The 26,550-nt window shown below is 49.8% G+C and overlaps 1 protein-coding gene across 5 annotated transcripts; it reads left to right on the forward strand.

Moving 5' to 3' along the window:
- The first annotated feature begins 479 nt into the window (after nucleotides 1–479).
- LOC131808568 (tyrosine-protein kinase ZAP-70) lies at nucleotides 480–19,870 on the forward strand. Of its 5 annotated transcripts, none has more exons than XM_059134674.1 (14): nucleotides 480–635; nucleotides 856–929; nucleotides 10,023–10,458; nucleotides 11,171–11,331; nucleotides 13,415–13,553; nucleotides 13,641–13,722; nucleotides 13,805–13,851; nucleotides 14,057–14,105; nucleotides 15,153–15,345; nucleotides 15,890–16,096; nucleotides 17,501–17,693; nucleotides 17,784–17,924; nucleotides 18,022–18,134; nucleotides 19,392–19,870. In XM_059134674.1, the coding sequence occupies exons 3-14, from the start codon at nucleotides 10,057–10,059 to the stop codon at nucleotides 19,513–19,515; spliced, it is 1,851 nt and encodes a 616-aa protein (XP_058990657.1). In that variant the 5' UTR covers nucleotides 480–635; nucleotides 856–929; nucleotides 10,023–10,056; the 3' UTR covers nucleotides 19,516–19,870. The 5 variants fall into 5 exon arrangements, with proteins under 5 accessions (XP_058990657.1, XP_058990658.1, XP_058990661.1 ...); XM_059134675.1 differs by having other exon boundaries at nucleotides 490–732; XM_059134678.1 differs by lacking the exons at nucleotides 480–635; nucleotides 856–929; nucleotides 10,023–10,458 and adding an exon at nucleotides 10,503–10,521.
- The last annotated feature ends 6,680 nt before the right edge of the window (nucleotides 19,871–26,550 follow it).

Genomic DNA, 26,550 nt, shown 5'->3' on the forward strand with positions numbered 1-26,550 from the left:
TTGAATCAGCTTCGACTGCTTCTAGCCTGTGACCCATGCTAGCGCAGGGACACGGTTGTCATTGCTGGTCCAGTGCCTGGTACACAGTAGTTGCTCTGAACCTTTGGGGTATGGCCCTCCTGAGCAAATTTCCCCTCTCCAGCTTCAACCTGCCTGTGGAATAAATAAATCACTCTTAGTTGGGCTGGGCAGGCCTTGGGTCCATGTCCTGTGGGAGGGAGTCTGACTGGGGGGACTCCTGTTTCCAATGAGCCTTGGGGATCAGCCTCCCATTTCTCCACCCCCACCCCCCATTCACGTCCTTGCTTTCCTTCTCCCTGGCTTTCAGGATGCTGTTGGAATTGTCACTTTGCATCAGCCCCACCTGTAGCTAGCCTGAGTTTTCCCCAGCACAGAACAGGCCCTGCTTGGCCCCGGAAATGCCCTCTGCCCTCCCTGGAACACGTGACTTTTGATTTTCCTTGAACGCAGCACTTCATGACTTTGGCGTAAACTTCAGACGCAGCCCCCTTTCCTGTCTTCACAACAAGGAAATAAGTTGAGTTTCAGAGAAACCAGCTGCCGAGCGCACACCAGGCCTTCCGGCCCTGGTCCCTGCTTAGCTTGGGTCTTTGTGTGGCAGCTGGTGTGCCCAGGTGAGTGGCCGCTCTCTGGCCTTCTGCCCCTGTCCTGTCACTGCAGACACACCCCGGGCGACTCAGGACAGCTGGCGGAGGGTGAAGACTCCGTGGGGTATGACCTACTTAACACTTTGCCTGGGCACGGGAGGGAGTGATCAGCCGTAGGGCCTCAGGCTGTGGGCTTGGGCTGCAGAGATACCCAAGTTAGTTTCTTGGGTCTCAATTCTTCACCTAGAACCAGCTGTTTGCTGACGTTGGGGACCAGAGACCTGTGGCCCATTTGCCTCGATATCATCTGCACAACCCCAGGTAAGTCATCTGGATGGAACAGCACCTGGCCGCCATTTCCATGGGTAGCCTGGGTCTGGTGGTGGGGGAAGAGGTAGGAGGCCACTGGGAAGGACCGTGAAGGGCCGTAAGCCTGGCATGGGTGGTGTCCAGCTGGAAAAGGAAACAGACACCACTTGCGGCCACCCTGAGGGAAGAAGATTCCCTGCCAGAGGGTCAGCTGAGTGCTCATGTCTGGGGGACACAGCGATGCCTGTTCAGTCCCCTCCTTCCTGCTGAGCCCCATCAGGGTGACACCCTTAGCTCCAGGAAGCATAGAATCTTCCAGAGAGAGCAAACATGTGCTCGGGCCCCCACCCTCACCAGCTTTGTGAAGAGGAGGGTGGCTCAACAAGACTGTGAACTAGAACAAACAGAGATAATTCCTTTCACAGGGCCCAGGACAGGCTTGAGCCACTTGTAAGGGAGGTCAGGTTCAAGGGGGACCTGGAGAGGTGAAAGAGAAAACAGTCTGAGTCCTGCTCAACTGCTGTGTGTCCTTGGCAGGTTGCTTTCTGTCTCTGAGCCTCAGTTTGTTGTGCGTCTGTTAAATGCAGAGGCAAGTACTGGCACCTTGTTGGTGCCTGACTCTTGACTCTTGGGTAAGAGTTTGGGAAAAATGTCCCAGGCAGGAGAGAGTCTCCGGAGGAGGGACCAGGTGTCCTGTGGTGAACAATTCAAGTTCACCAATTCTCAGGAGAATTCAACAATTCTCCTGCCTCACTCAGGGTGGTGAGTGTGGCACAGTGGGTTTTGCTAAGAGCTTAGGACCAGGGACTCCTGGCATGAACAATCTTTGGATGACACCTTGGAAGGCTTTTCTCCTTCAGTGTGGTACTTCCTTTCCTTTTTGTGCCTGTCCTCCTGTCTCCCGCACGCAGCCCTGGCAGGGACACAGAGCCGGCAGGCAGTCTGGATGATGCTAAGCATGTACTGTGGAGCCAGGCAGCCTTGATTCAAGTCTTGGCTCTGCCATCTACTTACTACGTGTGCTGTGTGGCCCCTAGGCAGGTCCCCTGGGCAGGTCCCCTAGGCAGGTCCCCTAGGCAGGTCCCCGCACTTTTCTGTATGTCAGGTCCTGGGTCCATAAATCCTTCACTCCTGGGGCTCTTGTCAGGATTAGGTGAATGGACAGAGTTGACCCCTGAGCTACAGGGGGCTTAGGGGGTGCCGAAACCCCATGAAGTTGAAAACCGGCATATAACTTTTGACTTGCCCCAAATATGTAACTGCCAAGAGCCTCCTGTTGACCGGAAGCCTTCTGAAAACAGAGTCTAATACATATTTTGTATGTCATATGTGTTATATCCTGTATTCTTACAATAAAGGAATCCAGACAACACAAAATAGCATAAAGAAAATTCTAAGAGAAAAGACATTCACTGTATTGGACCTGAGCCATTCGAACCCGTGTTGTTCTGAGGTCACCCGTAGATCTACAGCACCCTAAGGCTGTGGTTCTCAACTGTAGCCAATTGTGGCCCCTCCACGACCCTCCCTGCCCCCAGGGACATTTGATAATGTGTCAACCATTTTGATCAGGTCTCAGGGGGTCTTGTTGGCATCTAGTAGATCCAGGCCAGGAAGGATGCTAAACACAATGCACAATGCACAGGACAGCACCCTGCTGTCCTCCCAACTCACCCTCCCACGTTTCCCGCCCCCTAAAACTCTTCTCATCTCCATGTTACAGTCACAGAGCCTGACACCCAGAAAGGGAAAGCTCCTGTTGAGGTCACACAGCCCTTAAAACCAAGGCGGCAGAGGTTGGGGTGGGTGGACTGCTGTCACAGAATTGTCCAGTGGATCAGTGAACACCTAGCAAGTCTGCTGGATGCAGGGACCTATCCCCAACCCCACAAAGGCCCAGTATCCTGGGCCCTGACAGTCGAAGGAAGCTTGAAGTACAGGGACACCTGCCAGCCTGGGGTGAGAGCTCCAAGGGATCCAGCTCAGAACAAGGAATTCCGACTCCTAAAGGACATTCTCCAGAGTGGTGAGTGCAGGCTGCTGGGTCAGAGACCTGCATTCAAATCGGGACTGCCCCTCGCAGGTTGCATGATTTTGAACTTGACATTAACCTCTCTGAGCTTCAGCTGCTTTAGCTGAGGAATGGGGCTAACTGTTCCCACCTCCCTGAGGTGAGGTTTAGATTAAGTGGGCCATGCTCCTGCTAAAGTCCCTGGCACAGAGGCGGCTGTTGTTGTTACCTGTTCGACACGTACTTATAGGGAGGAAACAGGGGCTCCCATAGAAAATAAGACAGCCATAGGCTCTACCGGGGTGGGGGGGTGCTCAGCCTGGTCACAGACAGAGGAGCCAAAAGACAGGGGTCACACATGGCCACCAGGGCTGTGATGGGGGAGGACAGGCCCTGAGAGAGGAGATGCCTGACTCAGCCATGAGAGGTGGAAATCATGGCATACTTTCAGGAGGAGGGAACAACAGAGGGGACTGAAGCATATAGCCAGGAGAAGGGTGTGGGCACCTACTATGTGCCTTGTGGTCTGGGTTAGGGAACAAGACAGAATCTCCACTCTCACGCAGGGAGCAAAGGTCTTATGTCAAAAACTTGGTGGATAAATCATATTTTTGGTGATGAAGAATCATAAAGTTGGGACAGGGACATCTCTATCCTGAAGAAGGAGAGGTGATTTTAGAGAGGGAGGTCAGAAAAGAACTCTTGGAGGAGGTGGTGGTACTTAAGCAGAGACTTGAATGAAGTGAGCGATTTTGAGGGAAGAGCGTCCAGGCAGAGGGAACAGACTGTGCAAATGCCCCGCAGTTGGACCATGCCTGATTTGATCAAGTGACCTGAACAAGTGACATAAGGAGGCCCATGTGGCTGGTAGGGCGTGAATGAGGACAAAGAAGGGATTCAGCAGCTTGCATAAGGACGTGGGGACTGCTGTAAAGACTTGGGCTTTACCCCTGAGTGAGGTGGAAGTCTCCTAGAGGACTGAGAGCAGCGAAGGACAGGATAGCACAATGGAAGGTTAGGTGCTGTGCTTGGTGCTTGGTGAGTCTTAGCTCATGGGATCCTCATCATCTCCCTGTGCCAGGCACCTTTGCTTGCACTGTTTTCTAGGTGGGGTCTGGTGAACTTAACTCACTGCCCAGGACCACAGTACTACTGCACAGTGGATTCCTGACTCTATGGTTGAAATCTGATTCCTTGGTGTCAGGAAGAAGACATGAAGGAGCTGATCGCCACCCCTGGCCCAATGCCAACTGCTGTCATTGTGACTTAGAACGTAAGCAAGGTGGCATTTTATTGGCTGATATTGCCTGTGTTGCCTCTCCTGGTGGGCAGAGGAGTCCCCATGATGATTCTGGACTAGAGAGCAGGAAGTGTGGCTTTAGGGGGGATTTCAGGTCTCAGGCAGAAGTCTAGGGGTCAGTGAGAGGAGGGATGGGCAGAGAGGGGCTGGGCCCCCATTCCAGCATTGCCTTTGGTGGAGTCAGTGGCTGAAGACTAAGCCTCTAAGCTTGGCTGGTGCAACTCCCTTCCCCTCCCACCAAGTCCAGTTGGATAGGCTCATTCCCTCTACAGCCTGACTGCCTCAATCTCCCCTCTGGGCTCTAACAGTGGACATCTAATTGGGGCTTTTGATGCTCAGAGCATGTTCTGTGGAATAGTAGATCCTTAAGGCTCTGCTACATAGGAGTGGGGCTAAGACAAAGTTAAAATGGTCCTGCCATGCAGGTCTTCTCAGAGCCTTTAATTCAATTTTCTAGGTAAGTTTTCTATTTATTTATTTGAGAGAGCATGAGCGGTGGCAGAAGGGATGGAGGGAGAGGGAGAAGCAGACTTCCTACTGAGCAGGGAGCCTGACATGGGCTAATCTTAGGACGTGAGATCACGACCTGAGCTGAAGGCAGACGCTTAAGTGATTGAGCCACTCAGGCACCCTGAGCCTTTTTTTTTTTTTTTTTAAGGCTTATTTATTTATTTTAGGGGAGTGGGGGGTGAGGGGCAGAGGGAATGGGAGAGAAAGACTCTCAAGCAGACTCCCTGCTGTGCACAGAGCCCCCACTCAGGGCTCCATCTCATCACCCTGAGATCAGGACCTGAGCTGGAACCAAGAGTTGGACACTTAACTGACTGAGCCACCCAGGCACTTCTCAGAGCCTTTACTATGCTAATATGCTTTCCACAGCTTTTGAAAATGTGTTTGACCACCTGAGCCTTTTTTCCTTTGAAGTATGTTTGGGCTATCAGGTCTCTCTGAACCCTACCTTTACCCAGGGAGGATGCCTGAATGGTGGAATTTCGGGGAGATCCTTCTGGCAGAGGACCACAGGTTTCTTCTTTTTCCTCCCATGGCCTGGGCTGTGAAAACAAGGCTGCTGTCCCATTATCTCTCAGTGGAGCTTCAAACTCTGGCAAGGTCAAATTAGGATCTCTGAACTCACAGTTCATGGGGAGGCTGGATGGGGTCAGTCCAGGCAGGAATAGGGTAGGGAAGTGTCATGGTGGGCCTGTCTCCTTGGAAAGCCGTGGAGTCATGATTCAGGATAGAAACATGTCATCTTCCCAACCACATCTAGGGCCCCATCAGGAGGCTGCACACAGGCCCAGCTCCTCTGAAAGCAAAGGGTCCATGCCTGGTCCAGCCTCTTGTCTCCCCGGCTCTCTATCTTCTACTTCTTCCTGTCTACTTCCTCTGGCCTCCCCAGCATCTCTGGGAACTGGAAAGTTAGTCACTCTGGGTTTTATCCCCCTGGCTTACTAGTGAGGACAGTTCAGAAAAGCATAGGAAGGCAAAAGCATACAGAGGGCTGGCTAACCCCCGGACCCACAGGCCGTGCAGTGTCGTGTTATTATTATCATTGTCGCTATTGGCAGTGAGACAGGGAGGCTGTGATAAAGCTTAGAATGTACAGGTAAGGCTCCTGCCTCTGGGATGCTTCGGCCTTTGGTCTGAGATGGTCAGTCATGGCTTATGGCCCTGAACCGGGCCCCAAGGGCCAGTCTCTCCCCACCCCCACTTCTGCACTAACCCGTCTCTGGCTACCCAGGTTGCACCTGTGGCCACTGTGGGGCGGATCTTCTCAAACTGTGTTGCCGACAATTTCCTGCCACAGCTTCCTGCCCCGGAGACCAGCTTCACTACCCCCACCCCTACCCACAGCCCCTGGACAAGCCCCCATCTTGCTGCCTGGTCCTCTGTCCTGTGTATAAGGAGCAGTGATATGAGTGATATGAGTCTGTGAGGCAGGGATGATGGCTGGATGTGGGAGGATGGAGAGGAGTAGGGAAGGTGTACTCAGTAGAGGCCACTGCATGGATAAAAGTATGGAAGTGCATTTAAAAGAAGGAGAATAGCACAGCCCAGTTGGAACAAAGGGAAGGTTGAAGAGTTTAGTTAGATTCAATGAAGTGGAGGGAGCCACAGTAAGTTCTTGAGCAAGGGAGGCCTCAGAGATAAATTGCCGAGAAGCAACTTGCAGACCCTGGGTCTCAGCTCATGCGAAACAAACTGTGGGGTTTAGCCAACCACAAACACCATGTGAGTTAGATCTGGATCTCAGGTTTTATTAATAGACACAGCAGGTGGAGATCAAAGGAGGTGATGCCAGTACAATCAGACGTCAGAAGAGAGATCTGGACCAGGCAGGTTGGCATGGTGGTTTGTTTATAGCCACAGACAGAATGTCCCAAGTAAGGGGACCAGGGCTGGGGAAAGAGACAGACCAGGAACTGTCAGAGAGGGAGGAGACACATCAAGGAGCCTGTGAAGGACTGGGGAGAGCCAAGAGACTCAAGCAGGAGGGAGGGTCCCTAATGTCCATCACTCAAGGAACCCAGCATTGAGAAGGGCATTAGGTTCTTGCTTTGTGCCCACCAGGTGGAGATACCAGTGCTTCCTCTCTAGCCTGGAGAGCATCCTGGTGGGGGTGGAGAGCAGACTGTAAGGCTGGTGAGGGGGTGGAAGTCAAGAAAGTAGAGCAGGAGCATAAACAGCACTTTCTTTCCTATATAAGTTATTTTTAGTGTCTGGTTTGTCTATACTTTCCAGTTTCTTTTTTTTAAAAAATATTTTATTTATTCACTTGACAGACAGAGATCACAAGTAGGCAGAGAGGCAGGCAAAGAGAGAGGAGGAAGCAGGCTCCCCGCTGAGCAGGGAGCCCGATGCGGGGCTTGATCCCAGGACCCTGGGATCATGACCCAAGCCGAAGGCAGAGGCCCCAACCCACTGAGCCACCCAGGCGCCCCGATCCAGTTTCTTTAGTTAAAAAAAATTATGGTATAATTTACATACAATAAAATTCACTCATTTTAGTGAAAACTTCTGTGAGATTTGACACATGCCTATAGCTGAGCACTACCATTTCCATCAAAATATTGATTATTCTCCCAAATCCCTTCATGCCCCTTCTAGTCAACCCTTTCCCCTGGCTCCCAGCCTTTGGCAACCACTGATGCATTGTTCTCCACTGATACAGTTTTTAATGGAATTATACAGTTTGTGGCCTTTTGAGTTTGGCATCTTTCACTCAGCATGATGCCTTTAAGATTCATCCATGTGTTGTGGGTCTTAGCATTTCCTCCCATTTTATTGCTGAGTGGTATCCCATGGTCATGGTTGGGATGTACCACAGTTTATCTATTCATCTGCGGAGATAACATTTGTTTCCAAAATCTGACAGTTGTGAACAGAGTGGCTATAAACATTTCCTGTGTAGGTTTTTCTGTGAATGCAAGTTTCCATTTCTCTAAGGTAACTGCCTAGGAAACTTTTTGACTCTTCAGTGCTCTGATGGAATTGGTGATCTGCATCTCCAGGTGGGGACACAAATGTGGTCCCTGATTAATCTCTTGCCTGTAACTGTTGGGACATCCAGGAACTCCCTTTAGCTTGGCCTTCCCAACCCCAGTGTCAGGAGCCATCAGGTTAGAGTACAGATTCTTTTACTCCTCTGGCTACCCCAACCCAAACATCACCTGATTCCCATTCCAGTATCTTTCTCTCAGTCCCTGTGCCTGTCATTGCCTGTCCCTGGACACCCGGAAGGAACGGCAGCCTTTTTCAAGCCACAAAAGCCTTCTTTGCACCCCCTGCTTATATTTGCTTAATTAAGAAAGGCACTCAAGGATCTTCCCCTCAACACAGTCTGTGCCTGAGTGGTCTTGCTGGGCCCACCTTAGAGAAATGTCTAGAAGTTGTTATGGGGAGATAAGTTTTTTCAGTATTATATAAAAACTTACAAATATACAGCAAAATGGGAAGAAGTAGTTGTATATCCATTAGCCACCCCATAGAGTCAACAATATTGTTATATTTACTTTATCACATACAGTTGATTACATTAGCAGATTCTATATTTAGCCTACACACAAATCTTTACTTGTAACCCCCAGACACTTGAGGCATTTCATAGTCACTCAGGAACACACGCAGAGAAGCAAGAAATTTGAGTTAACTGATGTGCACATTCCCATGGAGGTCAAACAAGAGGATACTCCTCTGCTTTTTGTTTTAATTCCCGTGCTGGAAACAAGTGTCCTCTGTTTGGTGCCACATTTTTGTGCATTTTGTTGGCAATTTCACTGATGGCAGTCTAGTGCTGATGTGCAGTCTTGTGTTCCTAAGTGCAAGAAGGCTGTGATGTGCCTTCCAGGAAAAGTATGTGTTAGATAATCTTATAGTTGTACTGCTGTTGGCTGAGCATTCCGTGTTCATGAGTCAACAATACATATCAAAAAGTGTCTTTAAGCAGAAACAGGGCTATGTACTGATCAGTTGATGAAAATGTTGTGAGCAGGGACTTTAGACACCTAACGCTGGATTTCCTCTAGCAGCAATCATTTAGTTTTGTTAATTCGGTGTTTGCAATAACTTTATAGAATTACTCTGAATTATAAGACTTGACTGTTTCTGTCTACCTATCTGTCCATCCATCAGTTGATGTTATTTTTTGGGTGCTTTTTGAAGTAAATTACAATCATCAGTAGCCACCAGACTAAATATTTCTGCATACAGATTGTTAACAGCATTCAATATTTTATGGTTCTTCTTCTTTTTTTAACTTAAGGGTCCAAATACACTGCAATGAACAAATTTTAGTACATTCTGAGAAATTCAGACACCTGTAAACCTAGTGCTTATCAAGATATCAGTCATTATACTATAACCCCAGAAAGCTAAAAAAAAAAGATAATTTTAGGTTATCTGCCTTACTAGATATTTATCTAAATAACTTTAATTCCTTCTCCCCACATTGGATCGTACTTTTTAGTCATGCATTTTATTTTATTTAGTGATTGTATCGTTCACACTGGAATTAAACCCTAATGTATTTAACCAGTCTCTTATTGATGGATATTCAGATTAGTTTATGCTTTCTAGAAATCTGTCCATGAAGGCTGAAGGGGACAGGGCAAAGGGGAATTTCTAAGGCCAGGGGACTTCTAGGTAAGGTCAATGGAGTAAGGTTCTTTTGAAGAACAAAGCTGGTTCTAGCTTCAGAACCTTTGTACTTATTGTCCCTCTGCGTGATGTGTTCTTCCATGACTTTTGAAAAGCTGGCTCCTCCTCATCCTTCAGATCTCAGTTCAGATGCTCCCTTCTCAGAGAAGTTGACCATCCCAGCGACACTGGCCTTTTCTCGTAGTATCACTCATTTATTTCCTTTACGACATGGACCTCAGTCTGTAATTATTTCTGCCTCTTGTTTACTGTATCCCCCACGTCCCCCAGACTGTTGTCTTCAGGAGGGCAGGATCCTATCTTATTCACACTTATCTCCAACACCGGCCTGAAACACAGTAATTCAACATGTGTTTGGGAAATGAATGAACGCTTCCAGGTGCTGGTGTGGGGGGCCCGCTGGGGCTGTCTGGGCGCTCCGCACAAAGTCTGAAAGTCAGGAGAGGGTTGGGGACTCTCCGGGCTCAGCCCAGCAGGCTGGGACTCCTCTCCCAGTTGATTCTGGCATAAAGCAGGCTCTGCACGACTGGCGCGGACGCCCCTCAATGCGGCCTCTCTCCCACTATCTCTGGGCCCAACGCGCGCTGTTGAAGAAGGCAAGCTGAGACCCTGACGTGCCCTCTACCTCCCTCTGTAGGCGCAGGGCCTGGCGAGGCACAGCGGCGGCGGCGATGCCGGACCCCGCGGCGCACCTGCCCTTCTTCTACGGCAGCATCTCGCGCGCCGAGGCCGAGGAGCACCTGAAGCTGGCGGGCATGGCCGACGGGCTCTTCCTGCTGCGCCAGTGCCTGCGCTCGCTGGGAGGCTATGTGCTGTCGCTCGTGCACGACGTGCGCTTCCACCACTTCCCCATTGAGCGCCAGCTCAACGGCACTTACGCCATCGCCGGCGGTAAGGCGCACTGTGGCCCCGCGGAGCTGTGCGAGTTCTACTCGCGCGATCCCGACGGGCTGCCCTGCAACCTGCGCAAGCCGTGCAACCGGCCGTCGGGCCTCGAGCCGCAGCCCGGCGTTTTCGACTGCCTGCGCGACGCCATGGTGCGCGACTACGTGCGCCAGACATGGAAGCTGGAGGTGAGAGCGCGGGCCCTCGGGGGCGGGGCCGGAGTGGGAGGGCCCTGGAGGCGGGGCCAGGAGGTGGGCCTGGGGATAGCTGGCCCGGGCCCAGCTGGCCTCAAGAGCCTGGAGAGCCGTGTTGGCGGGCGGGGGCGAGGGGCGGGCACCGTGGAGAGCTGTCCTCTTTGCTAGCCTGTGCTTTGGTGTGCTTCGCCAGATTTGGAAGCTGGAGGGGTGGGTGGGGACGGGATCTCGGACAAGGCTTCAGAGGGAGGGGCCTCATGCCCCTCCTTGGTGCACGTCCTTGCCCAGACCAGCTTGTGGAGGTGACGCTGGGCCGGGCCTGGGGGGCTGGGCCTGAGAGGATGCTGGGGGCGCTGCCAGCGGGGGTGGTGGGTGGTGGTCTTTGACAGCCTGCAGTACACGGCAACCAGTGAACCAGATCGTCAAGCTGGAGATGAGTTTGGGGCTGTCTGTAAGAAGGGGCCTGGGACGTGTCCTGGATGGGTGCGGGATTGGAGAGGTACCCTGGAGTTGGGGATTGGAGGGGGGAAGCTGTCCTCAACAGCTCAAAGGACTCACCTTAGGTCCGCCTAGGGTTAAGGGTCTCACGGGAACAGAGGCAATTAGGAAGGTCCAAAAGATGAAAGAACCTTCCTGTGGCCATGCACTTGGCCCCTTGGTGACACATGGTCACAGTTACAAGTCTCCTCCATCCTCCCTTCCTTAGGGCGAGGCCCTGGAACAGGCCATCATCAGCCAGGCTCCCCAGGTGGAGAAGCTCATTGCCACAACAGCTCACGAGCGGATGCCCTGGTACCACAGCAGCCTGACCCGCGAGGAGGCAGAGCGCAAACTCTATTCCGGCTCGCAGACAGACGGCAAGTTTCTGTATGTGGGGCTTGAGGCTTGGGGGTTTGAGGTGGTGAGGCTGGGGCTTGTTGGCGGAAATCCTGGAGGCTGGGGCAGACCTCAGCGTACAGATGGGCCTGTGCTAACATGAGCAAGGCGGTATTGTGTTTCTGAGTGTGCACATGGACATTATATGGAAAGGGATCTGCAGATGGGGGACTCCAGAGCTGGGCTGCCTGGGTGGAAATCCAGGCCCTGCTACTTCCCAGCTGGGGATGCTGGGTGAGAAGCTGAACTTCTGCCTGCTTCAATTTCCTCTCCTCCATTCAACCAATATTTACTGAACATCTTCTATGTGCCACGTACTGTTGTTTCAGGCACTGAGGACATGGCAGGGAATGAAACAGACACAATTCCCTGTCCTTGTGGAGCAGGAAGACAAAAATGATAAATCACAATGAAAATAGAGTATGGGTGGGAATCCAGACTCTGCTACTTACCAGTTGCTGTCCTCTTCCTACCTCAACTTTGAGCTCTTTCATGTCTTAAGCTTCCATGGAAGATTCCATGCCCCAAGGAAAATTTTGCAAACTTTCTGTAGAGTGTATGACAGTTAACTGGTCAACTGAGGTAAGAGGAATGTCAGGAGAGACAGGGCCAACGGCTTTGACCACCTGTGGGTGTCTTGGATGTCAAGCTTGAAGTCACAGAGGAAGGGAGGACCAGCATGAGCCATAGGAGGCTGAGGCTGAGGCTGAGGGAGCTAGCATTGGGTATAGCATGGCAGGTCCAGAAGATGAAAGAACCTTCCAACCTCAGCTGACACAGGTTCCGAAGCAGTTGGAGCACTAATATTATCAGGGACAGTGACTCACACTGAACAATGTGAAGAGACCAGATCAGCTACTTTGAGCGAGACCACTGGAAAACTAGGCAAAGCATGCTTTGGACAGAGGCTGTTGTAGAATCTTCTTTCAGTTCCTGTAGTCAAGAACTGCTTTCTCAGTATGGAAATAGGGGTCTAAAGGTCAAAGCTATAGGCATAGAAACTTGCATGGGACAGTGGGGAGGGAAAGACCCCTGTGGGATCCTGATGCTTGTCACAAGCCGGAACAGGTCCAGTTCTAAGATGAGGGTGTAGGGTGTGATAGAAAGATGCATGCCACCCAGGCCTGGAATTAAGACCAGGGCCAGGCTTGTTCTTGACCACAGTTTAGAGCTGCTGAAAAGCGGTTGGAATTGTTCCTCATGCTTTTTGCTACCAAAGCTTTCTGAATTATTGCAGAATTTGTGGTACTTGTTGAGTTTGAAAAGAAACCTGACCCCTGCAAAGGGTCTATAAGAAGATATTTTTAAGTATTTCCTAACCTCTTCTGGATCACAGACCCCTTTGGGAATCTTACAGAAGCTGAACCTCTTTCTCTCTTTTTAAAGATTTTATTTATTTATTTGTGTGTGAGTGAGAGAGCACAAGCAGGGGGAGCAGCAGGCAGAGGGAGAAGCCGGCTCCCCCCAGAGCAAGGAGCAAGGATGTGGGACTTCATCCCAGGACCCTGGGATCATGACCTGAGCTGAAGGCAGAGGCTTAACCCACTGAGGCACCCAGGTGCCCTTCCCAAGAGAATATTTTAAATGGCTGTGTGTTCACCATAGATGGCCAAATATCCCTTCGTGGATGACCAAGTAGCCCCTGTGGGTGGCTGAGTGTCCCCTGGGGAAGGCCACATATTTAGCCATGGAGGACCAGGTGTATGCTTGAGGGTGGCTCAGTGTTCTCCCCTAGATGGCCAAGGGTTCAGCTGTGGGGCTGAGTATCAGGCTATTTGGGGCTGAGTGTCCACTGTGGGAGGGCCAGTATTCCCCTGTGGATGGTCACATGTTGGCTCTTGGACAACTGTGTCTCCCTGTAGACACTGCATCTCCTCTCATTCCCCTCCCCCACCCCACTCCACCAGCCTGACCTCGGAGCCCTTAGTCCCTGCCACTTCTCCATGAGACTATCAGGAGCAGAACCTGTGGTTGTGTGTGTGTGTGTGTGTGTGTGTGTAAACTGGGACCCAGCAGGGTCACAGGAGAGGCCCAGGTGATTATAGGGGTGATATCTCCTCCTTCCCCATGCCAGGTTGAGGCCCCGGAAGGAGCAGGGCACTTATGCACTGTCCCTGATCTATGGGAAAACTGTGTACCACTACCTTATCAGCCAGGACAAGGCGGGCAAATACTGTATTCCTGAGGGGACCAAGTTTGACACGCTCTGGCAGGTAAGCTGCCCATCTGCCTTGTGTTTGGGGGGTTGCGTAGGGTGCCGGTGAAGAGAGGAGCCCTGGCCCTGACCCCACTTCCCACAGCTGGTGGAGTACCTGAAGCTGAAGGCAGATGGGCTCATCTACTGTCTGAAGGATGCCTGCCCCAATACCAGTGCCAGCGCAGGTGAGGGGGGTGGGTGGTAGGGGGCAGGGGGTGTGTGGGAGATCCCGTGCCCCACCCCTCACTGTCCCTTCTGCTCCCCCAGAGGCTGCTGCTCCCACACTCCCGGCCCACCCATCCACGCTCACCCACGTGAGTTGGCTGGCATCTCAGGGTTGGGTCTTGAGGGATGGAGCTGGGTGGGTGGGCGATGGGTCCTGTTTCCAAGGTGAGACTGGGATGGAGAGTGGGATACCCCCAGCACTGCTCCTGGGAGTCTGCAGAGCATATGGGTCTCAGGGGCTAGGTGCCCCCAGCTCAGGATCCTGTGGACCCTTGCTGACCTCATGACCTTTAGGCTCACAGACGGATTGACACCAGCTCAGATGGGTACACCCCGGAACCAGGTGAGCTGACGGAGGTGGAGGGGTGCGTGGAGTTCATGCCAGGCCATGGTCAAGATCTGGGCTCTGGGATGTGGCAGGGGAGGGATATGGGCCAGACCTGACTTGTAGGTAGACGTCCACATGGCTGCGCATCCATCATGCCCGCCTGCACGAGTGTGTGTGGGGTACACATGGACATGTAGGGGAGGGCATCTGGGTCACAGATACACATTTGTCCAGCACCTACTATGTGCCAGTCATGCTTCACACTCACGTGTGTCTGTGCTTCTGGAATGTCGCTGATGGGCCAGATGATGTAGTCATGGCAATTATTCTCATTTTACATATGAGAAAGGAGGGCAGGGAACTGAAGGAGGTCTTGCAGTTAGGGAGTAGCGGAGCCAGGACTGAGCCTGGGCAGGTGGGCTTTCGAGCCTGTGTTCCTGAAATGCCTTGCTGCAGATGCTAATTTGATGTGTAGAAGTAAGCCTGTCCGTGTGTGTGTGCAGGGAATATACATGGTTACCTGTGCACGCAGAGGCTCATCCTGGAGCCCTGGTAAACATGGCTGTTGGTGCATCCCCAGACCAGGGCTGGCAGGGACATGCCGGGGAACACATACACACACACAGATGTGTGTACTCTAGCTGACTTGCTAACAGTCACTCGTGCAAACAGGCCCTTGGGCCCCATCATACATGGACACACATCATACACATACATCATCCCACGGGTGGAAGTACCCATGGGAGCGTCTGTGTGTGCACACAGGGGCACATGTGGTTACACGTGCACATAGACACATAGACTATGACGTAGACATAGACGCGCAGACTCTGCCTTTAGAGTCCACTTGGACGTGGCTTCCCAGCTCACCCATAAACGGGACCAGGAGCACAAGCGAGTGCACACATACATATGAACACATGCATGTACCCATGTGCCTGGGTGTGTTCTGGAGGGGGCCTGTGACTTGTGGGTGCCAAGATTGCCTTACCCCACCCCCCCATTCCCAAGACCTCATCCTGATTTGGGAGTGCATGCTTGTGTATGTGTGTGTGTGTCCAGCACGCCTAGTGTCCTCAGAGAAAGCACAGTCAATGCCCATGGACACGAGTGTGTATGAGAGCCCATACAGTGACCCCGAGGAGCTCAAGGACAAGAAGCTCTTCCTGAAGCGGGACAACCTCCTCATGGCTGACATAGAACTTGGCTGTGGCAACTTTGGCTCAGTACGCCAGGGTGTCTACCGCATGCGCAAGTATGGCCACCCTGCTGTGGTTTAGGGAAGCACTGTCAGGGGGGCGGGTAGGGCAGAGGACGGGAGTAGGCCCCCCCACCCAACTTAGGGGATGGAGCCAGGAGGCAACATTAGTTTACCTGGGAATTGGGCCCTGGGCCAGGAGACCGTTAGGGGAGTACCTGGGAGGGCTCGGGGACAGCACCTGAGAGTGTGGGAGACACAGGCTGGGGACGGGGCGGAGGGTGGGGCACCGAGCTGCAGTTGCAATAGACGCCTACCCATGCCTTCCATCGCCTGCCCCCCGGATACAGGCAGCCCCTGGGGAGGGTGTAATGTTGAGGTGTTTTGTTCAGTGAGGGGTCGTTCTCCATGAGGAACTCGGCAGTGAGCCATCACTAGCCGATGTCCTGGCAGCTGAGGAAGTGCGTGCCTGGGCCCTGAAGTGAGAGCCAGGTGGCAAATCATAGTGCCCACCACATGTGTCTGGAGAGGAGAGAGGCCAGTCGGGTGGGCAGAAGGGGCTGAGCAGGGCCCGGGCTGACTCCGGTGCCCGTCACGGCAGGAAGCAGATTGATGTGGCCATTAAGGTGCTGAAGCACAGCACGGAGAAGACAGACAAGGATGAGATGATGCGCGAGGCACAGATCATGCACCAGCTGGACAACCCCTACATCGTGCGGCTCATCGGCGTCTGCCAGGCTGAGGCCCTCATGCTGGTCATGGAGATGGCGGGTGGCGGTCCCCTGCACAAGTTCCTGCTTGGGAAGAAGTGAGCCCCGGGGTGGGCTGGGCCTCTGGAGCTGGTGGGACTCTGGCAGCCTTGTCCAGCCATGAGCACACACTTGTCTCACGTGACTCCTGCCCCCTGCCCCCCCCCCCCCCCCACAAGGCAGAGCTGTTAACACCAACGTGTTCTCATGCCTCCAGCTCTCACCGGCATAGACACGATCTTTTACACTCACTGCGGCATGGGCCCATCACCACCTGTTCCTGCTGGTGCATATGTATTTGTGGTGTGACCTGGCTCACATGCTCAGTTATTCCACAGGTGTCTACTGGGCAACTTCTCTGTAATCGGGACTGTCCCCAGCCCTTGGGATTTACTGGTGAACAGAAGAGACAAAGATCTCTGTCCTGTATTCCGGTTGGGGAAGAGAGGTTTTCAAAAAAAATTATAATACAACAGGGGAGTACGTTAGAAAATAAGTACTATGAAAAAGATGGTTGGGAGTGTCAGGGTGGGAGATGAAAGGTGAGAAGGTGAGGTTTGTGTAAACTGAAGGAGGCAGCCAAGGGCAGCTGTGGGGAAGAGTGGTCCCAGTAGAGGGCACAGCCAGTGCAAAGGCCCTGAGGTGTGCTTGGGCCAGGGGTCATGGAGGAACGGTGAGGAAGGCCCTGTGCCTGCAGCAGAGTGCCTGAAGAGGACAGGAGGAGCTGATGTGGGTAGGGAGGGGACGGGGGCCTTGCAGGGCCTTGTGGGCTATGGGAAGACCTTGGACTTTTTACTTGAGGTGAGGTGGGAGCTCTGGGAGGCTCTGAGCATGGAGTGGCTGGACCTGACTTCCATGGGGGGACAAACCATGGGGGGTGAGGGCAGAGGTGACTGTTCTGGTCCAGGCTAACTTCTGGTCCAGGCTAATGACAATGATGGCTGGGCCATGGTGGCAGAAGCAGAGGTGGAAAGAAGTAGGATTCTGGAGGGATTCTGAAGGCAGAGCTGCCAGGGAGTGCTGACAGGTTGGAAACTGGGTGTGACGGAGGAGCTGATGGCAAGGCTAGTGCTTCTGGCCCAAGTAAATGAAAGGAAGTAGCTGCTGGAGAAGAAGGGGGCAGTGGGGACAGCTGGCTTTGTGTGTAAGTCAGGAGCTTAGCTTTGTCTGTATGATTTCTGAGATGCCCACAAGACCCCTGAGGGCATGTAGAGGATGCAGGTCAATGTGTAAGTTTGGGGATCATAGTATGTGGGGGAAATGTAAAGCCTTGAGACTAGAGGAGGACAGTGGGTTTTGCCTTTTTTGTTCACCTCCCCACGGTACCCCCAGCCCTGTGCCCGGCACACAGCAGATGTCCACCAAGCACCTACTGAACGCATGCTCAGCAGAGAAGTGGGCTTTACCCCCTTGGGAACCTGGGTTGTCCCCTCCCAGCTGACCCTGGCTCCCCTGTACCTCAGGGAGGACATCCCCATCAGCAATGTAGCCGAGCTGCTGCACCAGGTGTCCATGGGGATGAAATACCTGGAGGAGAAAAACTTCGTGCACCGTGACCTGGCGGCCCGCAATGTCCTGCTGGTCAACCGGCACTACGCCAAGATCAGCGACTTCGGTCTCTCCAAGGCGTTGGGTGCTGATGACAGCTACTACACCGTAAGCTCCCAGCCCTTTGGCACCCAGTGGATGAGGTTGGTGGGTGGAGGTTCCCCAAGCCCTGCCCTGGCAGCATCTCCCTGTTCTCAGGCCCGCTCGGCAGGGAAGTGGCCACTCAAATGGTATGCACCCGAGTGCTTCAACTTCCGCAAGTTCTCCAGCCGCAGTGATGTCTGGAGCTATGGGGTCACCATGTGGGAAGCCTTCTCCTATGGCCAGAAGCCCTACAAGGCAGGCGTGGGCAGAGGCAGGTGGGTGGGTGGGAAGGGGGGGGTGAGGGCAAGGTGGCCCCCATTACTTACATTAGACTTGACTCTGGCTCAAGCAGAAGATGAAAGGCCCCGAGGTCATAAACTTCATCGAGCAGGGCAAGCGGATGGAGTGCCCGGCAGAATGTCCGCCTGAAATGTACGCGCTCATGAGTGACTGCTGGATCTACAAGTGAGCGCCAGTGTGGGGGAAGGGTACCTGGCTGGACTGACACCTGGGCCTGGAGTCGGAGGTCATGATGCCCGATAATCCCAAACTCATCCCACCAAGATTCACCCAGTTCACAGCCTTTCCAACACTTGCTACCTTTATTTTCTGCACCTATACTCAGTGTCTCAACACACTAATTCTAGAGTGCTGGGATGGACCACACCACAACACCCTGCCTCCTGTAGACACCTAGTGCTCCAGCATCTGAAATCTCAGTTCCCCACCAGCCAACATGCAACACATTGATCCTACAATACTCAAGCAAGTCAGTACTCTGTTACCCCAAATATGATACCAGTGGTCAGGGCATGGGATAATAATACTCCAGTCTAATTCCTCAGGCCCCCACGATCCACCATTCAACACCTCTTTACCCTTGCAGGCCAACACTACAGCACTCAAACACTAAATACATTCAAAACTTCCACCCCTGCCTGGTGTTCAGACTCAACACTTGAGCACCCTAACTCGTAAAATCATCAGCATTTCAACTTCCCATCAGAAAATAGGCAACATGCACCCAAAAAACCTGTTGTCCTACATTGAGCCATGCAATACATGGATATTCTAACATTTGATACCTTTCCTACCCCAACATCCATTATTCCACTGGCCAACACCTATGACATTGACACCCAAAGTCACCCAATTAAATAGACACCTTTTTTATGATAAATAATAAATGATCAGTCCATCCAACATGTGTTAACCTGGCCCCCATTGGGAAGTACTCAGTACACCAGCGCCCCAATACTGTTTAAGAGGCTAGCGTCTTTAAGTAGCCCGACTCCCCACTAGCTGAACCCACTGTCAGTGCTCCAGTGTTCTTCTAGATTAGGGGCAGCGTCCTTGCACCCATATAAGCCCACACCTGGCACCAATTACACTGGCCCTTGGCACATGAGCAGTACTTCAGCATTCAATATCCCCGCACCCCTTGGTTGACGGTTGTTACCCCGACACTCAATGAATGCAAGTCTTCACCAGTTAACACTCAACAGATGGTCCCCCAACATCCTGTATGTCGGCAGCTTTTCATTACGTGGGAGGGCAACACCCGAATTCTAGTCCCCTCGTACAAGACACCTCTCCATTACCCCAAACTCCAACACCCTGACAACCCCACTGATTTTCTGAGCCCCCTGTATGTCTCCCCTCCGGCTGAAGTTGGGTTGTGGGGATGTGGTCAGTGGCCTGGATCTACCCAACCCCCCACAGGTGGGAGGACCGCCCGGACTTCCAGGCCGTGGAGCAGCGCATGCGCACCTACTATTACAGCGTGGCAAGCAAAGCTGAAGGCCCCCCAGGGTGTGGAAAGGGGCCGGAGGCTGCTTCTGCTTGAGCTGCAGCCTGCCCGGGGCCTGCAAGATGCGATGCCCCAGCTTCAGCTCCATCCGACGTCAGCTCAGCTCGTTTCTCCAAACCAGCTGGGCTGTGGTAAGGCAGGCAGCGGAGGCCTCAGGTTCATACGGATCCAGTGGTCCCCACCTGGTCGCCTGTTCTCTCTGGCTGGAGGGAGGAGGGGAGGCCCTGGCAGGGTGGGATTGTGTAACTTGCTCCTGGGCAGCTGTCTACTGGGCAGCCCTGAGCTGAGGGTGCACTGCTTACCTTCATCATCATCTGGGCCCTGAAGGGGAAGACTCTGGAAACTCAGGTGGCAAGCCCTCAATCATTGTAATAAACTCAGCTTCTCTCTTGTTGGAGTCCCTCATCTTTTCTGGGGTGACGGAGAGGGGACCAGGAAAGGGGCTGGATCATTGGAATGGGGTCAGTGAGAAGTGCCTGAAAATGGCTTGTCTTGGATGGGCCTGGATGTGGTCCCCAGGGTCTGGTCTTCCCACTTCTCTGCCCAAGACATCTTTGTAGGACTGAGGAGCTATGGCAGAGTGGGGAACCGAGGCAGGTGCGGCACTGGGCCTCCACTTCCCTATCTTTGCAGATTGAATGAGGCGGGTGCTTTCCACACTGGTTGCGTCTTGTCACCTGAAGCAGTTTTAACCATCGTCAATGCCTCCTCCCATCCCACGCCCCAGCATAGGTGCATTTTAAAGTGTCTTCAGGTGATTCTATCACCCAGCACCCGATTCAGCTGCCCTACCTTCTTCCCTGGATACACCCAGTCACGGCTGGGATCTTCCTTATCTGGTGTCCCAAGTGCTGGTTCAGTCCCACTGAGATGTCCTGTCCCCAGGCTCTTGCTGCCTCAGTTTCCCCATGTGCTAAATTGGTATATGTGCTGCCAAACCAAGCACCCCCCCCCCCCCCATGGAAAATTGGATGCTGGAGTGCAGAACTCAAAGGCGAATAAAATGGAGCCAGGCTCCTGCGCTTCTTTTCTGACCTTGCTCCCCTTTCTTCAGCTGTGATTGGCCCCACCCGCAATAAGACCCATATGGTCTTATTCTCCTGGCGGGGCTCCTGAGAGCCATTGGTCCAAGGGCAGCTGTGAAGCCTACTCCAAGCCAGGGAAAGGCAAAGAGATTTCCTGCAGCTTCTGGGAGGGCAAGTTTTTCTTTTTGTTGGTGGAGGTTTAGAAATCCCATGGCTGTTTTGTGGGACTATGGTGGAAGGATGGGGGCTTGATCTGTTGCGGGGAGTGGGAGCCTGAGGCCCCAGTGGGTGAAGCCAGGGAGAAGACTCCAGAGCTGGGAACTTGACATTGGGATTATTAGGTACAGACCTTACTCTGATTTCACCATTTACTGTTGAGTTTTAATAATTTATATGTAAGCCTCATATTAGCAAACTCTTGAATGCATTTTGTACTCTATATGAAAATTAATCCAGAGAACCCCCAGTTGTACCCTCAACTCCAGACACACCAAGACGCTCGGCTATGTGCATTTGTTTGGAGAGTGAATTTGTAATGGTTTGGAATTGTCTGAGGGTCTCCAAGTCCTGGGAGATGATATCTTCTTGCATTTAGATTCAAAATAGACAAACACTGATTGTAAAGATAAAAAAGATGCAAGCATTGTTTTTAAATTATTTTAAAACTAACGAACAAATCAAGAAAAAAATATTACACAAATGGCGAGATTTTGTGACTTCCTGAATTGTAGTGTTTGTCGATATATTTTTTATTACAATTTGCTTGTTAGTGACTGGATAATCATTTACATTATTTTCATAGATTCATACATAGAATTCATATATAGAATTTTCTTTCAGAATGAAAGTACATTTCCACTGTCTGCGTTTCTTTTATGGTTGCTGAAAAGAATTTTATTTTATAGGAAGGTGGTATTAAAAGTCATCCCCCCCTTGAGTGTCGCATACACAGAGAACTCTATAATGTGCTGGCAATAAATGTTGAATGAACCAATGAAGTATGGTGCTATTCCACGTAGAGACCACAAGGTGCCGCCGTTCTCCAAGCCAAGGTCGCTCAGTTCCTCAAATCTGATCCTAGCTTAGGTGGATCAGTGAGGTAGAATTCTTACAATGTTCTTTCAAATGCTGACCCGGAACTGGACCTCTACCTCACTCCTCAAGGTCCCAAAACTACATAGAACTTACCTCTTTCTCCAAAAAGAGATTTCACTCCTATGTAATGCTGCAATCTGCCTATTCTGGAAATGTGTGTCATGGAGAGCACAGACCCCGGGTAACTGCGGCTGTGATGGTGGAAGCCCACAGGGCTCTGGGGGCAGAGGGGACTCTTGATCTAGTTGAGAAGGGGTCAGTCTGGTGGGCTTCCTGTAGGAGGTAATGTGTGAACTGAGTCTGCTGTAGGGAGAGTGAGATTTGGCTGGGGAAAAAGTGAAGAAAATGTTCCAGGCATAAGGAACAGCATGTTGAAGTGAGAGAACATGCTTTTTGGGAGAAAAGAGGTTTTTTTGGTTATTATTATTATTATTATTATTATTTATTGTGTTATGTTAATCATCATAAGTCCATCATTAGTTTTTGATGTAGTGGTTCTTGATTCATTGTGTGTAACACCCCCGTGCTCCACGCAATTTGTGCCCTCCTTAATACCCACCACCAGGCTCACCCATCCCCTCACCCCCGTCCCTTCCCAAACAGTCCATTTGTTTCCCTGGAGTGCATAGTCTCTCATGGTTCATCCCCGCCTCTGATTTCTCCCCCTTCATTCCAAGAGGTTTTGAGTGACTAGAACCTTGTGTTTGAATGGGGCTGCTGCAGCCAGTAAAGGGATAACCCTGTGGAAGACAAGTGGTGCCTTTTTTTTTTGTTTTTTGTTTTTTCTAGTGGCTTGCTGAGAAGCAATTCATACTATTTCCTCCACCCCCATCCCCAGCCCCTCCTTCCTAGCATAGGGTTTTGGTGTTTTGTTTTTTAAGTTTTTTTAATTTGAGTATAGTTGACACACATGTTACATTAGTTTCAGGTGTAAGACATAGTGATTGGACAAATTTATACATTTCAAAGCTCTGTTCCTCATGAGTGTAGGTACAACCTGTCACCATACAACACTATTACAGTATCACTGCCTATATTCCTTATGCTGCGACTTTTATTCCTGTGATTTATTCATTCCATAACTGGAAGCCATACCCATTTTCCCCATCCCCCCCTCCTCGGGCAACCATTAGTTTGTTCTCTGTGTTTACAGGTCTGATTTTGCTTTTGTTGTCCCCCTTTTTTTTTTTCTTTTTTAAAGATTCCATGTATAAGTGAGATCATATGGTACTTGTCTTTCTCAGTCTGACTTATTTCACTTAGCATTATACCCTCTAAGTCCATCCATGTTGTCAGGAAAGGCGTGATCTCATCCTTTTTTATGACTGTGTACTATTCTGGGTGTGTGTGTGTGTGTGTGTGTGTGTGAGAGAGAGAGAGAGATCTTCCTTATCCATTTTTCTATTGATGGACACTTTGGCTCCTTCTATATCATGGCGATTATAAATAATGCTGCAATAAACACAGGAGTGGATCTATCTTTTTGAATTAGGGTTTTCGTTTTCTTCAGGTAAATACCCAGTAGTAGAATTATTGGATCATATGGCATTTCTGTTTTTGAAAAAAAACCTCCATACTGGGGCGTCTGGGTGGATCAATGGGTTAAGCCTCTGCCTTCAGCTTGGGTCATGATCCCAGGGTCCTGGGATCCAGCCCCAAGTTGGGTTCTCTGCTCAGCGGGGGAGCCTGCTTCCCCCTCTCTCTCTGCCTGCCTCTCTGCCTATTTGTGATCGCTCTGTCAAATAAATAAATAAAATCTTAAAAAAAAAAAAAAACAACCAAAAAACCTCCATACCGTTTTCCACAGTAACAGTACCAATTTACATTCCCACCAACAGTGTATGAGGGCTCCCTTTTCACCACCTCCTCAACAACACTCATTATTTCTTGTCATTTTGATTTTAGCTATTAGCCATCCTGACAGGTGTAAGGTGAGATATCTCCTTGTGGTTTTGATTTGTATTTCCCTGATGCTGAGTGATGTTGAGCATTTTTTCATGTGTCTGTCGGTCATCTGTATGTCTCCTTTGGAAAAATGTCTATTCCAGTCCTCAGCCCATCTTAAAATCAGATTATTTGTGTGGGGTTTTTTTGAGAATAATAAGGTCTTTATATATTTTGGATATTATTCTGTTACTGCATATGCCATTTGCAAATATGCTGTTTACAAGGTTGCCTTTTTGTTTTGTTCATGATTTCCTTCACTGTGCAAAAGCTTTTCATTTTGGTGTAGTCTCAATAGTTTAATTTTGCTTTTATTTTTCTTAGCAGAGGAGACCTATCTAGAAAAATGCTGCTGTGGCCAATGTCAGAAATCACTGAGATCTCTTCTAGGAATTTTATGGTCTTAGATCACACATGTAGTAGGTCTTTAATCCATACTGAGTTTATTTTTGTGTATGGTGTTAGAAAGTGGTACAGTTTCATTCTTTTACACATAGCTGTCCAGTTTCCCTGCACCATTTATTGAAGAGATTGTCTTTTCCCCATTGTATATTCTTGCCTCCTTTGACATGGATTAATTGACCATATAAGCATGGGCTTATTTTGTGGTATCTGTTCTCTTCCATTTATCCATGCATCTGTTCTTTCTTTCTTTCTTTTAAGATTTTGTTTATTTATTTAAGAGAGTGAGAGAGAGAACAGAAGCAGGGAAGAGGGAGACCCAGGCTCTCTTCTTGACAGGGAGCCTGATGCGGGACTCAATCCCGGGACCCTGGGATCATGACCTGAGCTGAAGGCAGACACTTAATGGACTCAGCCACCCAGACGTCCCAAGATTTCATTCCTTTTGGTGGCTGAGAATTATTCCATTGTGTATTGTGTTCCCCTTTCTCCATATCCTCAACAACCTGTTGTTTCCTGTGCAGTTAATTTTAGCCATTCTGACTGGTGTGAGGTGATACCTCATTGTGGTTTTGATTTGTATTTCTCTGATGCTGACTGATGTTGAGCATCTTTTCATGTGTTTTTTAGCCATCTGTAAGTCTTTGGAAAAATGTATATTCATGTATTCTGTGTCTTTAGTGTTTTCTATATACAGTATCCCATCATCTACAAATAGTAATAGTAAAAATTAACTTCTTAACCAATATGGATGCCTCTAACTTCTTTTTCTTATCTGATTGCTGTGGCAAGGACTTTTAGTACTAAGTTGAATACAAGTGGCAAGTGTAAACATCCTTGTCTTTCTGATCTAAGAGGAAAATCTCTCATTTTTCACCATCGAGTAAGATGTTTGTTGTGGGTTTTCCAAATATGTCTTCATTTTGTTGAGATCTGTTTCTTTTTTTCTTTTTTTTTTTTTTTATTTAAAGATTTTATTTGTTTGACAGACAGATCACAAGTAGGCAGAGCGGCAGGCTGAAAGAGAGAGAGGAAGAAGCAGGCAGAGAGCAGAGAGCCCGATGTGGGACTCAATCCCAGGACTCTGGAATCATGACCCGACCTGAAGGCAGAGGCTTAACCCACTGAGCCACCTAGGTGCCCGAGATCTGTTTCTTCTAAACCCATTTTGTTGAGTTTCATCATGAACAAATGTTGAATTTTGTCAAATTCTTTTTCTGCATTTATTAAGATGACCATATGATTTTTATCCTTCATTTTGTTAATGTGGTGTATCACATGGATTGATTTGTGAACATTTGGTCATTCTTGCACCTTCAGAATAAGTCCCACTTGATTGTGGTAAATGATCCTTTTACATTATTCTTGGATGTGATTTTCTAAAATTTTATTAAGGATTTTTGCATCTATGTTAATCAGGGCTATTGGCCTGTAGTTTTCTTGTTTGTAGTGTCTTTGTCTGGTTTTGATATCAGAGTCAGATGCTGGACTAATAGAATATATTTAGAAGCTTTACTTCCTCTTCTATTTTTTTAAAAAAGATTTTATTTATTTATTTGACAGAGAGAGAGCTCACAAGTAGGCAGAGAGGCAGGCAGAGAGAGAGGAGGAAGCAGGCTCACTGCCGAGCAGAGAACCTGATGCAGGGCTTGATCCCAGGACCCTGGGATCATGACCTGAGCCGAAGGCAGAGGCTTTAACCCACTGAGCCACCCAGGTGCCCCTCCTCTTCTATTTTTTGATATAGTTTGGTAGAATTTACCTATGAAGACATCTCATCCTGGAGTTTTATTTTATTTTATTTTTTGATCACTGACTCAATCTTTATTGCTAGTAATCAATCTGTTCAAATTTTCTATTTCTTCCTAACTCAGTTTTGGAAGATTGTGTTTCTAGGAATTTATCTTTTTCTTCTAGGTTGTCCAATTAATTGGCATATAATCTTTTTGGTAATATTCTCGTATAATCCTTTCTGTTTCTGTGATGTTAGTTGTTACTTCTCCCTTCTAATTTCTGATTTCATTTTTTTTTTTTTTTTTTTTTTTGGTTTTCTCTTTTTTACTTGATGAGTCTGGTTAAGGGTTTGTCAGTTTTGTTTAACTTTTCAAAGAGCCAGCTCTTGGTTTTGTTGATCTTTTGAAATTGTTTTTTAGTCACTTTGTTATTTATTTCTGCTCTGATCCTTGATATTTTCTTTTTCTACTCACCTTAGAATTTGTTCTTATTTTTCTACTTTGTTTAGGTGTAAGTTCAGGTTGAGATTTTTCTTGTTTCTTGAGGTAGGTCTATATCATCATATATTTCCTTTAGAACTACTTCTGCTGAGTCCTAAAGAATTTGGGTCATTGGGGCGCCTGGGTGGCTCAGTGGGTTAAGCCGCTGCCTTCGGCTTGGGTCATGATCTCAGGGTCCTGGGATCGAGTCCCACATCGGGCTCTCTGCTCAGCAGGGGGCCTGCTTCCCTTCCTCTCTCTCTGTGATCTCTTCCCTTCCTCTCTCCTACTGTGATCTCTCTCTGTCAAATAAATAAATAAAATCTTTCAAAAAAAAAGAATTTGGGTCATTATGTTTTTCTTTCCTTGTTTCTATACTTCTCTGTTGCTGC

Source organism: Mustela lutreola, chromosome 9 (assembly GCF_030435805.1).
Source record: "Mustela lutreola isolate mMusLut2 chromosome 9, mMusLut2.pri, whole genome shotgun sequence".
Classification (NCBI taxonomy): Eukaryota; Metazoa; Chordata; class Mammalia; order Carnivora; family Mustelidae; genus Mustela; species Mustela lutreola.